Raw genomic sequence first — 13,969 nt, 5'->3', positions numbered from 1 at the left:
TACTTTTTTTTTTTTTAATTTTTTTTTCAACGTTTATTTATTTTTGGGACAGAGAGAGACAGAGCATGAACGGGGGAGGGGCAGAGAGAGAGGGAGACACAGAATCGGAAACAGGCTCCAGGCTCTGAGCCATCAGCCCAGAGCCTGACGCGGGGCTCGAACTCACGGACCGCGAGATCGTGCCCTGGCTGAAGTCGGACGCTTAACCGACTGCGCCACCCAGGCGCCCCATATACATTTACTTATTTTTGAGAGAGAGAGAGAGAGAGAGAGAGAGAGAGAGGGAGGGAGAGAGACAGAGCATGAGCATGGGAAGAGCAGAGAGAGAGAGAGACACAGAATCTGAAGCAGGCTCCAGGCTGCCAGTTGTCAGCACAGAGGCTGACACGGGGCTCGAACACGGAACAGCTAGATCGTGACCTGAGCCGAATTTGGACTCTTAACCTGCTGAGCCAACCAGGCGTCCCAGGACTACAAGCAAACAGTAATGTGTATAATGTAACCACTGCTTCTCTAACTTGTGAGCTCATTTTTATTTTTTTTAACGTTTATTTATTTTTGAGACAGAGAGACAGAACATGAATGGGGGAGGGTCAGAGAGAGGGAGACACAGAATCTGAAACAGGCTCCAGGCTCTGAGCTGTCAGCACAGAGCCTGACACGGGGCTTGAACTCACGGACCGTGAAATCATGACCTGAGCCGAAGTCGGCCACTTAACCGACTGAGCTACCCAGGCACCCCTTGTGAGCTCATTTTTAGACTCCCCCATAAAATCCTGATGCTATACTTCAATAAGCCTGGGCAGGGGAAACTAGACAAACCAATAAATAATTAAAGATCCTGGTGCCTGGGGCCACATCCCAGACCTATCACCTCAGAATCTCAGGGGGTGGGGAGAGGGGGTGGTATTTTTTAAAGTCTTCCAGATGATTCCAAATGTGCAAACACTTTTAGGAGCCGATGATGTAAACCACAGAGACAAGGAATAAACAGGTGTTAAGCGCCTAGAAAGCACTTAATTTTAGAGCTGACTTTTTTTTTTAATGTTTATTTATTTTGAGGGGGGAGGGGCAGAGAGCGAGAGAGGGAGAGAGAATCCCAAGCAGGCTCCCCACTGTCAGTGCAGAGCCTGATGCAGGGCTCGATCTCTCAAACCATGAGATCATGACCTGAGTTGAAATCAAGAGTCCTAGCTGACTTTTTCAGTTGGGTTTGGAAGAAAAAGTGGTACCAGAGACAGCAGATGGGAATAAATCATGTAGGTCCTAATGCAGCTTTCCTGAACTCAAGTGAAGAACAAAGAATTAAAGAAAAATATGTAGTGAGGATGTGGAGAAAGGGGAACCTTCCTACACCGTTGGTAGGAATGCAAACTGGTATAGCCACTCTGGACAACAATACAGAGGTTCCTCAAATATTAAAAATAGGACTACCCCATGGTCCAGTAATCACACCACTGGGTATTCATCCAAAAAATACAAAAACACTAAATTGAAGGGATACATGTATATAATGGAATATTCAGCCATAAAAAAGAATGAAAGCTTGCCATTTGCAACAACTTTGATGGATCCAGAAAGTATAATGCTAAGTGAGTAAGTCAGAGAAGGACAAATACCATATGATTCACTCATATATGGAATTTAAGAAACAAAACAAATAAGCAAATGAAAAAAAGAGAGAGAGAAAAACTAAGAAACAGACTCTTAACTGTAGAGAATCGATGGTCACCAGAGAGGAGGTGGGGGGGGGGGGGGGAGATGGGGATGAAGGAGGGCACCTGTTGGGATGAGCACCGGGCGATGTAAGGAAGTGTTGAATCACCATATTGTACACCTGAAACTAATATAACAGTGTATGTTATACTGAAATTAAAATTAAAAACTTGGGGCGCCTGGGTGGCTCAGTCGGTTGGGCGGCCGACTTCGGCTCAGGTCACGATCTCGCGGTCCGTGAGTTCAAGCCCCGCGATGGGCTCTGTGCTGACTGCTTGGAGCCTGGAGCCTGTTTCAGATTCTGTGTCTCCCTCTCTCTCAGACCCTCTCCCGTTCATGCTCTGTCTCTCCCTGTCTCAAAAATAAATAAACGTTAAAAAAAATAATAAAATTAAAAACTTAATAAAAAATATGTTGTGTGAACTAGACATACAGGATTAAAATATATCTATTTAAATAAAGAAAACAGAAGGTTCACGACCCGTTACTTTTAAGAAGACCTACTATCTATGGGGCGGGGCGCTGGGTGGCTCAGTCAGTTAAGCGTCAGACTTCGGCTCAGGTCATGATCTCACAGTTCGTGGGTTTGAGCCCCATGTCAGGCTCTGTGCTGACAGCTCAGAGCCTGGAGCCTGCTTTGGTTTCTGTGTCTCCCTCTCTCTCTCTGCTCCTGTCCCACTTGCGCTCGCGCTCTCTCTCTCAAAAATAAGTAACCATTAAAAAAAAAAAAAAAGGCCTCATATTTAAAATCAAAGTCTGAAAGACAACAATCTCTCTGTGCAGCAGGAATTGAACTACCTGGACAGAGCCAGCCATGTACTCAGCGAGCACAGGGAGATACGCCCAAACAAACAGGAAACACAAATCGCCCTGAAGTAAAAACTGATCCTGTAAGTTCTGTGCAAGATCTAGCACAATGGGGCGCACGTCCTACAAAAACACAGCAGCAGTTTCCGCAGGAGAGCAGGGCCAGGTCTGACTCACAGGCAGCTTATCCCCTTGTCGGCATCACAATCCACACCTTCACAAGTTCAGGCGGCCCAGCGGGTGAGCAGCCCCCTGCTCCACTGTCACTTGGACAACAAAAGGAAGAAAGGTCTCATCCTGAGGATTAGACCCACGGTAAGACTGACTTCAGCAAAAGGGTATGTGACAATAAAGGAAACCTTGTTTGGGTGTTTTTTTTTAAGATTTTATTTTTAAGTAATCTCTTCACTCAGTGTGGGGCTCACAACCCCAAGATCAAAGGTCGCATGCTCTACCGACTGAGCCAGCCAGGTGCCCCTTGGGCACCCTAGTTCACAAAATAAGCTAGGGTAAGTCCTCATCCTAGGGACAGTTGGTTGATGTTACGTTTGCCTGCCCGGAGCATTTTCAGATACCTGTTGAATACCTTGCTGCCCAAAGACTGAGATGCTGGGTGGGTTTCTATATCGTAGGAATGAAAGTCCCCCCTGTGGCCACTGTAACAGGAAGCTGAGCTAGAGACCGGGGCTCTGGGTGACCAGTTGCCCTGTTAACTTCTTCTCTGAACTATAAACCAGGCAGAACTTCAAAGCTGCATTTATAAAAGAATGCTAACGGGCAACAGGCTAAAATAAATGAAAATTGACAGGCAGGCTCATTTTGGAATTCTTAACTGGCTTTTTTTATCCCGGGCTTTCCAGGCCCCCTCCTTAGCCTGTTGGCAAAAGGAAGTGTTAGTATTTGTATGCTTTGTTTAAATATTTTAACTGCAGCGCATTCCACAGTTAGACGACATTTTCTTGTGACAGGTGGACTCAAGGCTTAGAACTCCACTGACCAAAAAAAAAAAAAAAAAAAAAAAAAAAAAAAAATCCTTTCCCAAAAAAGTGCAATTGATAAAAACTGTCATTCTTTGTTGTTATAGATACTGATCTTTGTGGACCTTCAACCTGTAACACGCGTGTATGCAAATAGCTTCCAAACAAGAAAAACTATTCAACGCGAAGTCCCACAAAAGTCGATGATAACGTGTGCCATAGCTTGAAGAAAAGGACTAATAATCTTGACGAAGCCAAAACACAGACCGAAAACAAAACAAAACAAAACAAAACCATGCTCTGCACACCAAGAGCTGTTTAAGAAAGAACCACCTTCGGGAAGAAATAAGGTACGTAACAAACTCGCTACAGCTGACTCGGAGGTACGAATTAGCAAAAGTTCCGACCACCAACAGTCCCCGGCGTGACAGCGACACCCTCAGTTCCTAGAGACCAAGGGCGTTGACGCAGGGCACTTGGGGGCCCCTCGCGCCGGGGACTCCCCACTCGCCACGCCCCTGTCCCCCGCGGGCCGCGGGCGCTGCTCCGCGCCAGGCCCGGACGGGCTCGAGGACCCCGCTCCCGGAGAGCTGACGCCGCAGCCCGGCACAAAGGGGTGCGGGACCCACAGGTGTCCCTGAGGAGCGCCGCCTGGGTGTGTCGCCACCTGCGGTCCCCCGTCCCGGCCCACCCTCTGCAGGAATCCCGCTTACCCGGCTCGGCGCCGTATCCCTGCGCTCCCCAGCTCGCTCGGGAGCGAGCTGACAGCCTGGTCCAGAGAAGGCGCGGCAGAGCGGAGAGACCAGAGCCCTCCTACGGGGCCGCAAGGCGGCCATCGCCCGCGTCCCCCGGCGGCCGCGGCGCACGGCAGAGTCGCGCCGGCGCGAGCGGCTGCGTTACGGCACGGTCGCAAAGCCGGCGGGAGGGAGCGGCGCGGCCGACGGTGCGCTTTCCCAGCGTGGCACCGGCCGCGGGGTGGACCCGGCGGGGGCGCAGGGCGCCGGCGGCCGCTCTTGGGCCGCGGCAGTTCCGGGCTGTTGTGCCAGGCGATAGCGGCCGGCGCGGCCCGGGCGCGGCGCGGCGCGGTGCCGGAGGACGTTTTCCCAGGGCGGGGGCTGTTCGGCCCCGGGGCGGGGCCGCGGGCCGGCGACCGCGGGAGCGGCGGAGTCGCTGGGCGTCGGCGGCGGAGCGCGCGATGGCGCGGGCGGCACAGGTGAGCGCGGCGCGGCGGCGGCTGGCGGGCCCGTGGGCGACCCCGGCCCCGGCGCGACCCCCGCTCCGGCCCGGCCGGCCGGGCCTCGGCGCCGCGCCGTCCTCGCGTCCGACGCGGGCCGGCCCGCTCGCCTCCCTCCCGGGGCCTCCTCCCGCCCGGGGGCTCCGCGGCCCCGGCCCAGAGCGGCCGCCCCCTCCCCGCGCTGGCCATTGTGAGGTCAGGGCCGGCGGGCGCGTTGGGGACCCGGGCGAGACGCCCGGAGCGGCCGCTGCGGCCAGTAGCTGCCGCGCCACCGCCGGCCCCTTCACCGGCCGCCCGGTTCAGACCTAGCCGGCTGGGGTGAGGGGGATGCAGCCAGGGGCTCAGCTCCGGTGCCGCACCCCGTAAAGGGCTGACCTTCCACCTCGCCATCTCACCTCGGGAAGCCAAGACCAAACCAGCTTAGACTCTTCTGGGTAAAGTGCTGGCAGAGAAGGGCGAGGGGGGCGGAGAGGAAGAAGCCGGGCAGCCCGCCCTTCGTGGGGCTCCAGAGGCATGTTCCTGGCCGGGACACCCACAGGGGGTCGGTTTCAATTGACGACCCACTCTCCCATTGAGCCGTGATGGAGACCCGAGAGCTTGGGGGGAAATGCGTTAAGCCATTCTCGACTCCTGATGGGAGGCTAATGAACGAATTGCTCCTAGCTGTCACATGTTTGGGGGAGGGGGTGGCGAACGTGACCGGGGCTGGGGAGGTACTAGCCCTCCAAAGCCCAGCGTGGTGCTTTTAACACGGTACCAGTCACCTGTCCCTCTCCGGGCAATTTTCTACTTCTGCAGGGAAGGTTTGCGAGGTGCTAGAAGGGTGCGGGGAGAAACGGGGTAACTTTGTACACGTGCGTGAAGGGTGGCGAGGAACGGTAGAAGTGGGGACTTTGGGTGGCGATTGGGATGCAGTGGCATTTGTTTTATTTAATTACCTTTTTCTGGAAACTAAGCATAGCTCTTTGGTCAGGTGGGTGCTTAGGTGGCACTGTTCCCATGTGAAGGTAAAAAGAGAAGAGGCCACTGTTTTACACCCAAAGGTGCCTGCTGTTGCCATCAGCCAGGTTCCAACGTTAATACCTAAGATGCTTGTGCTGTTTCTAAGCTGGTAGTTGATTTCATTCTGTTGGTATAAAGACATAGGCTGCTCTCTGACAGTTGAGGAAACTCGAAATTCACAGGCACAGAGCTCCAACTCCCTCCACACTGCAGTAAGCCGTTGTTCTTAATCTCTGCTGTGTAGGTGATTTTCAGGAAGGTGGATTAGTCACTCTTTCTGCACTTGAGTATGATTGTTGTTTGGATCACAGCAATGACGGGCCCTTTTTTTTCCCCAGTGCTTATTTTTGAGAGAGATTATGCACAATAGGGGGAGGGGCAGGAAGAGAGCGAGACCCAGAATCCGAAGCGGGCTCAGGCTCTGAGCTGTCAGGACAGAGCCTGACACAGGGCTCGAACCCACGAACCATGAGCTCATGGCCTGAACCGAAGTTCGGACACTCAACTGACTGAGCCATGCAGGGGCCCCGGGCCCTTTTTCTTAAATATATTTTTTTTAATGAGAATCTCAGCATAAATATACAGTCACCGTTCTGAAGAGGCTTTGTGTAATTTGTCATTCTTGTCATTTTTTAGTGCTTCTAAAACTGAACACAGCAAAAGTATGGATATGGGAAATCAACATCCATCCATCAGTAGGCTTCAGGAAATCCAAAAGGAAGTGAAAAGTATAGAACAGCAAGTAATTGGCTTCAGTGGTCTGTCAGATGACAAGAATTACAAGAAACTGGAGAGGATTTTAACAAAACAGCTTTTTGAAATAGACTCTGTAGATACTGAAGGAAAAGGAGACATTCAGCAAGCGAGGAAGAGGGCAGCACAAGAGACAGAGCGTCTTCTCAAAGAGTTAGAGCAGAATGCAAACCACCCACACCGGATCGAGATACAGAACATTTTTCAAGAAGCCCAGTCCCTGGTGAAAGAGAAGATTGTGCCCTTTTACAGTGGGGGCAACTGTGTAACCGATGAATTTGAAGAAGGCATCCAAGACATCATTCTGAGGCTGACACACGTCAAGACCGGGGGGAAGATCTCCCTGCGCAAAGCAAGGTATCACACTTTAACCAAAATCTGTGCGGTGCAAGAGATTATCGAAGACTGCACGAAAAGGCAGCCTTCCCTGCCGCTCTCCGAGGACGCGCATCCTTCGGTTGCCAAAATTAACTCTGTGATGTGTGAGGTGAACAAGGCCAGGGGCACTCTGATTGCACTGCTGATGGGAGTGAACAATAATGAGACCTGCAGGCACTTATCTTGTGTGCTCTCGGGGCTGATCGCGGATCTGGACGCTCTGGATGTGTGCGGGCGGACGGAGATCCGAAATTACCGCCGGGAGGTAGTGGAAGATATCAACCAGTTACTGAAATATTTGGATTTAGAAGAGGAAGCAGATAGCACCTACGCGTTTGACCTGGGACAGAATCATTCCATCTTAAAGATAGAAAAGGTCCTCAAGAGAATGAGAGAAATAAAAAACGAGTTCCTTCGAGCACAGAACCCTCCTGAATTGTACCTGAGCTCCAAAACAGAATTGCAGGGGCTGATCGGACAGCTGGACGAGGTAAGTCTGGAGAAGAACCCTTGCATCCGGGAGGCTCGGAGAAGAGCGGTGATCGAGGTGCAGACCCTCATCACTTACATCGACTTGAAGGAGGCCCTGGAGAAGAGGAGGTCCTTCGCCTCCGAGGAGCACCCGTCCCACAAAGCGGTCTGGGACATCCTGGGAAACTTGTCCGAGATCCAGGGAGAGGTTCTTTCATTTGATGGGAACCGAACGGACAAGAACTACATCCGGCTGGAAGAGCTGCTCACCAAGCAGCTGCTCGCCCTGGACGCCGTGGACCCTCAAGGGGAAGAGCAGTGCAAAGCCGCCAGGAAGCAGGCGGTGAAGCTCGCCCAGAACATCCTCAGCTATCTCGACCTGAAGTCCGACGAATGGGAGTACTAACGTACCACAGGCCTCACGGTGGCGAGTTCTGCTCTGCACTTTATATATCCTTCCGTGTGTTTAGGGAGAGCTTTCGGTTCGTGGAGCCGAAATGGAATTTATACGTGCATATTTCAATCTCGCTATTTATGATTTAAGCAAATTCTATTCGGTATCTCTGCTGCTTTTGATGTTGCAAAACGAATATGATTACAGCACATTAACTTTTCCATTTGGATCATTATTTGTATGTTGTGGTGTGGTTTTTGGCGTTTTTTTTCATCAGAAAGTGGAATTGGGCAGCTCTTGTGATCTCTAAGTGGGTTGTGCAGGCATTAAAATGCAGACATTTCAGGATCTACATGTAGGCATAACCTCATACGATACTAGAACAATTATGAGAAGGGGGAAGATTTTTGGTTAAGTGGAAGTAACGTCCAAACACAAAAGCGATACGGTGATGTGTTTTTTTATTATGCTGAGTAGAGCAGAAGGCTTTTTTTTCCCCCTTAATTTCTAAGGCCTGATTGGTCCAACCCAAGTTAATAGGGTGGGGGGTTTTCTGTTTGTTTTCAGATTTTCTGTTTTTCTCATAAGCGTTTTTTGTTTGAAAAATGGTGTCTGTATTTTCCCCCATACTCTGCACTTAGAGGGGAAAATCTTATTTTTGTGTGCAATGTAAGACAATTATGAAAGCTAGTAGCAAAGAAACCTTTGAGACTGCATCGAAGAAGGGATCAAACATCAAATTGCCTTCAAGTTGCCCTTGTTTGCACAACCTGAATCTATAATTTTCCGTAGTAATTAGCAAGGATGGGAACGTTTAGGTAAGGTTAAGAGACCTTTAGAAAAAAAAAGAAAGAGAAAAGGAAACACCCTTACGTGTAGCAGGGTGATGAAAACCGGAGATGAGTTACCAATGTCAGGCTGCTAACACTAAGCCAGCACGTCTGAACGTGGTGCGGCACGGGCTGCCCCTGTCGTTCGAGACCGTGTGATGGACAGACTCCCTGAACCCACCTGCTGCTATCATACAGCGTCTGAGAGCAGAACCCGCCGGGAGCTGCGTGGGACCAGATGTTTCCAGCTTGTCCGAGGAAGTTCGCTACTCGCAGCCTCCCACAGCCTCGCACTCTGGGACGAAGCCGCCAAACAGCTCTGAGCACCTGCCGCACTCCTTAGCTCGTGTCACTGGTCCCCGGGTGTTTCTCTAGTGCCCGCGAGAGCCAGTCAGGTCTGTCCACGCGGGACGTGTCTTTCCTCCTGCTGAAGGCACGCGTCTTTCTGTCAATGCTTTCTGAGGATTCGGTTTCCTGGCTGCCAGTCTATGGGAACAAAAGAATTTCCCAAAGTTCTGAAGTGCCTCCATAACATGTCGGTCCCAGTATTATAACAGACAGACTACTCTTTTCTGTTCCCGCTTTTCACAGAAGAATCCTGTTAGAGCACATCTTTTGGAACCTGTAGTCTGTCATTTTCTCTCAGAGATACTAATTTGGTAACTGTGTAAGCAGCTAAGAGTAGGAGAGAAGGGAACAGCCCTAAATACCTAAAAATGATAAAAGTGCGGCCCTAACAGATTTTCACTTTGTCCCATAATGAAAAGCCCTCGATGTGTCTTTCCTGCTAGAAGTGTTCTAGATGCAGCGGGCGGTGGGGTCAAAGGCACTGGCGCACGTGCACAGGGCTTTCGCGTGTTGGGACCTTGAGCGCCTCCCTGTGCACGCCCCGGCCCCGGCCCCTGCGGGTTCCCAGTGCAGGTCACTGGCAGCTCATTTTGGCCAAAGTCCTTTTAGGCCTGCTGTTCTGCACGCTAATTTTAGGGCCCTTTTAAACCTCGGAGCTTTCAAATTCGGTGCCGTCTCAGTCACCCCGCTGGGAGATCAGGGCTGACTCCGCCGCATTGGGCGCATCCTGCGCAAGGCTCTACTTCGATTTCAACGTCAGATTTGGGAGTCTGGCGTCAGCATTTCCTTCACAAGCATCCATTGTTCTCTGAAAAGGGACCTTCCGGTGCTGTTCATTTCAAACAAGGTTTGCCGTAGCTCTGGCGGCGCTGGCCCGTGTCGCTAAGCCCCGAGCACTGGTCTGAGGGCGCCGATGTCTTGCGCGGAGCCATGCGGATTTCCCACGTGGGTTATTTTGGTCACGGAGGTGATCGGGTCAGCCTTGAGTGAGTGTTCAGGCACGACGTTTCCTGTCTCCCAGCCCGTTCCAGTTCCTTACGCCTGATTATTCTCCCTTAAGGAACCCTGGTGACGCGGGATTTATGCTTCCTGTCCCCCGCAGGGCGGTGTCTGTTAATGGGGCCTGCCGCATGTAACCATAAACTGGGCTCGTTACATTGTATTGTATTTTCATGACCTTAGTGAGGAGAACCTGTCCTGGAAGTGAATCCTACCCCTCCAGACGTTTGGCCTTGGGTCTGCATTAAACGGTATAGTCCATGTTCAAGCAACAACTGGCTGGGAATGTTTGCTTTCGTTACCTCCCGCGCGGACAGCTTTGCCTTCAGGGCGGTCCTTACCCAAATTAGATTAAAGTCAACGACCTATAATGAAGTAGTTGTGAAAATAAAGGTAGCGAGACTCCGCAGTACAGTGGGATGCTTTATTTTGCCACGACGACCGACGCCTCGGCGTGTGGTGTGTCTGTTACAAGGTATCGTGTGTGAGACGGGGAGGGGGGGCATCGCTTTTTCTCGCGTTTTACTTTGCCAGTTTTTATCTGGTTTTTGAAAGTCTAAGCTTATCCTATACACACAGGTTATTTTTGAGCAAAGCTTTTCAGCTTTTAACGTGTCTAGTATTTTTCTAAGAATAACCGAAGAACTATTTGCCATTGGTTTTGATGTACAGTACAGATGTGTTACCCCAGCGTGTTGGTTCCTGTCCCCTCTCTATTCGTTGTATGACTATTGTAACCGTATGTCTGAAATAATGCAGTATTTTGAGATATTAGTGTGCCCTTAATTATTAATGAAATAAAAATCTCCTAGCTTATCTTTGCAGTGGAGGAAGGATACGAGTCTGAGGTGTGAGTTCTGTTCTGGTGTGTTCACCTTCACTGACCGCCTGCTTTGGGGAGGAAAAGGTCTTGCCCGAGCGGGCCAGGCGAGGGGAAGGTGGGCTCCCTAGGTCCGTTTGGTGGCAGTGGCCTAAGAAGGTGACAGCACTAAGCACAGGCCAGGGTCCTGCGGCAGGTGAAGGGGTACCTGCGTAAAAAGCCCCGGAAGCGTGGGCGCCGGAGAGCGGCTCCCCCGGGGCCCGCGCGCAGGAGTTGACCTTCCCCTAGGAAGGGGGAGAGTCTGGGGAGCTCCCCCCCCCCCGGAGAAAAGGCTGAGTTGAGGTACCGAAGCTCACCTCTTGCGGAGGGAGCTCGGAGTTCTGACCTGTCGGTCCTTCCGGGGCTCCCGAAATCGCGCCGTGGCCTCCGGGGCCCTCGGCCGCCTGCCCGCTCTGCCTCCCGCGAGGACAGGTCCCCGTCACTCGGGGCAGCCTCCCCGCGTGTCCTCCGCCTGTTACAGGAAAGCGAAAGCGGCAGCTTGGTTTCTCTGCTGCTCGCCTTCCCCGAGCACTTCCCTGCTGTCTCCCGTCTACCTGCTGGCGTCTTCAGACGGTCCCGACAGAAGCAGAGGCGTGTCCTCGGCCGTGCAGATGCGTCATAGGCCCAGAAGTGAAAAGAAACCAGCTGTACGGGTTGAAAAGACCCTTGGGGGAAATTTGAAACGCGTAACAAATCCTCTGCCTCTGCCTGCACCGAATACCGCGTCGGGCTTTGATGACTTCCGGACACTCGAACCCGGGTGGTCCAGCTCGTGCTGTGTGCTGAATGCTGTGCTGCTGGGTGGAACATACCCGTCAGGCCGTGTTGCCCCAAAGAACCCAGGGTGGGTAAGGTGCTGGAGGACACGTACTGGGCACCCCGGCGCTGTCTCTCGCCTAAACGTCTGGACATCAGGAGGGCGGGGCAGGTGCTGAGTGTGCTTCGCAGAGGCCAGGGGGCGCCACGGGCCCGGAGGCTGAGGGAGGGGGCTCGGGGGGGCCCCTAAAGGAGCTGGGCGGCAGAAACCCCGGAGCCGGCTGGGGCGAGGCCCTGGCGAGCAAAAGCGCCAGCTGGGGTGCGAGCCGGGCCCGAGTTGGGCCCCTGGAGGGGAGTGTGAGGTACCCAGGCTGTCAGGATGCGTCTGACGGTGGCTTCCATCGCTTCTGCTGTAATTTAAACGCTTCATTTCTCAAGCCATCGCAGGCTGGGCCTTTCTACGTGTCAGGCCCCGCGTGGAGCATTTACGTGCACGTTTACTTCTTGGAACTGTTCCAAGGCGGGTTTTAGTCTCCTGTTCCCTGGGTGATTCAGACACTCGGGTGTCACCTGCTCCAGGAACCCGCCTTCCGTCACCGCCTGGGATGGCACCGGCTCAGGGCTCCTGCTGAGTGTTGGTTCGCCCGGAGGCTCCTCCCCGCAGGGCTCCTGACCTTGTGCTCCGGGCCAGCGCCCCGGATCTCAGCCCTGCTGCTCCCCCCTCTCCCGCTGGGCCTCAGTTGGCTCCCACAGCACAGGTCCTTCGCACCGGGCGTTGAGGACTCCTAGCCGACGCACGCCGCCTTGGGCGCCGACGTCGATAAACCCTGCATCCTTTTTTAGAAAAAAGATGTGAAGTAATTTCTACACCCCATGTGGGGCTCAAACTCTCAACTGCGAGATCAAGAGTTGCGTGCTTCAGGGGCGCCTGGGGGTCCCGGTTGGTTGAGTGTCCGACTTCGGCTCAGGTCATGATCTCACGGCTCATGAGTTCGAGCCCCGCGTCGGGCTCTGCGCTGACAGCTCAGAGCCTGGAGCTGCTTCGGATTCTGTGTGTCCCTCTCTCTCTCTGCCCCTCCCCGGCTCATGCGCTCTCTCGCTCTCTCTCTCTCTCTCTCTCTCTCTCTCTCAAAAATAAACATTAAAAAAATTTTTTTCTTAAGTTTTTAAAGTTGCATGCTTCAACCAACTGAACCAGCCAGACACCCCTGCCACTGCATCTGTTTTAATGGGAAAACTTCATTAGAAATACTGTCGTTTCTAGAGGTGCCTGTGTGGCTCAAGTCGGTTAAGTGTCTGACTTCAGCTCAGGTCTCATGAGTTCGAGCCCCGCATCGGGTTCTGTGCTGACAGCTCGGAGCCTGGAACCTACTTTGGATTCTGTGTCTCCCTCTTTCTCTGCCCTTCCCCCACTTATGCGTGCGTGTACACGCTCTCTCTTTCTCACTCAAAAATGAATAAACGTTAACATTTTTTTAATTAAAAAGAAATACTGTCTTTTTAAAAAAATGTTTTATTTTGAGAGGGGAAGGGCAGAGAGAGAGAGAGAGAGAGAGAGAGAGAGAGAGAGAGAGAGAATCCCAAGCAGGCTCCACACTGTCAGCACAGAGCCCGACATGGGGCTCAATCCCACAAAACTCGAGATCATGACCTGAGCTGAAATGGGAGAAATAGTGTCTTAAACCAGCGTCTTATTCTGTCCCAATGTCTCTTTGCCGTAATTATAACTGCGAAAATACATCCTATTTATCTCAGTGAAGTTAACGCTTGTCTTCTTCGGACCCATAGACCTTTCTGAGCTGCTGGGAGGCCGTGGCTCCCAGTTTGAGAAGCCCTGCACACCTCCGTGTCGTGTCTTCACTCCCCGGTCCCAGCACAGGCCGGTTCCATTCGTACAATAATCCTCTAAACCCCTGAGCCCTTTCCCTGCACCTGTCTCCCCACGAACGTTGCCAACCCTCATGCTGATGTGAGCGCCCCCTCCTCGTCCTGGGACTCAGGGCTAGGTGGCTTCTGTCCCCTTCCTCCCAAACCCTTGCTACCTGGCCTCTGCCTCACCTGTCACCCCCACACCAGGCCGGGCCACACTGCCTTTCCCGACGAGCCGCCTCTCGGTGCTTGTGGCCTCAGGCCCTGGCAGTGATAGGCGCTCAAGTGTCCTTTGGAGGAACGCCTCTTTAGAAGTAGTGTCCTCAGCTTCTGGCGCTTAAGACATATTCAAGACCTTGCTGAGTAAATGAGTAGAGAATCTCAGCTTTCAGATAGCTACATGAAGTTTTAAAATCAGCTGCCTGGGGTTCCTGGCTGGTTCAGTCGGTAGAGCACGAGACTTGCTTTCAGGGTCGTGAGTTCAAGCCCCATGTTGGGTGTGGAGCCTACTTAAAGTGTTAAAAAATAATAGAATCTGGGGCGCCTGGGTGGCTCAGTCGGTTGAGCGGCCGACTT

The 13,969-nt window shown here is 52.6% G+C and overlaps 2 protein-coding genes across 10 annotated transcripts in view; one reads left to right on the top strand and one right to left on the bottom strand.

The window, feature by feature from the left end:
- The window catches only part of COA8 (cytochrome c oxidase assembly factor 8), a 34,824-nt gene extending 29,700 nt beyond the window's left edge, over positions 1-5,124 (bottom strand). For 2 of the 6 annotated variants that reach the window (XM_045060580.1, XM_045060581.1), the window contains exon 1: positions 4,214-4,425. In XM_045060580.1, the coding sequence (XP_044916515.1) occupies positions 4,214-4,336 (123 nt within the window). In that variant the 5' untranslated portion in view covers positions 4,337-4,425. Of the gene's footprint in view, positions 1-4,213 lie in introns of all 6 variants that reach the window. The other 4 variants (XR_006600030.1, XR_006600031.1, XM_045060582.1 and 1 more) reach the window with 3 other exon arrangements.
- On the top strand, positions 4,582-10,745 carry BAG5 (BAG cochaperone 5). Of its 4 annotated transcripts, none has more exons than XM_045060579.1 (3): positions 4,582-4,713; positions 6,373-7,656; positions 8,669-10,745. In XM_045060579.1, exons 2-3 carry the CDS (start codon positions 6,401-6,403, stop codon positions 8,883-8,885), a joined length of 1,473 nt encoding a protein of 490 aa, XP_044916514.1. In that variant the 5' UTR covers positions 4,582-4,713; positions 6,373-6,400; the 3' UTR covers positions 8,886-10,745. The 4 variants fall into 4 exon arrangements, with proteins under 4 accessions (XP_044916514.1, XP_023111875.1, XP_044916513.1 ...); XM_045060578.1 differs by lacking the exon at positions 4,582-4,713 and adding an exon at positions 5,028-5,168; XM_023256107.2 differs by lacking the exon at positions 8,669-10,745 and having other exon boundaries at positions 6,373-7,967.
- The last annotated feature ends 3,224 nt before the right edge of the window (positions 10,746-13,969 follow it).

Source organism: Felis catus, chromosome B3 (genome assembly GCF_018350175.1).
Source record: "Felis catus isolate Fca126 chromosome B3, F.catus_Fca126_mat1.0, whole genome shotgun sequence".
Taxonomy (NCBI): Eukaryota; Metazoa; Chordata; class Mammalia; order Carnivora; family Felidae; genus Felis; species Felis catus.
This window is presented reverse-complemented; position numbering and strand designations above follow the sequence as displayed.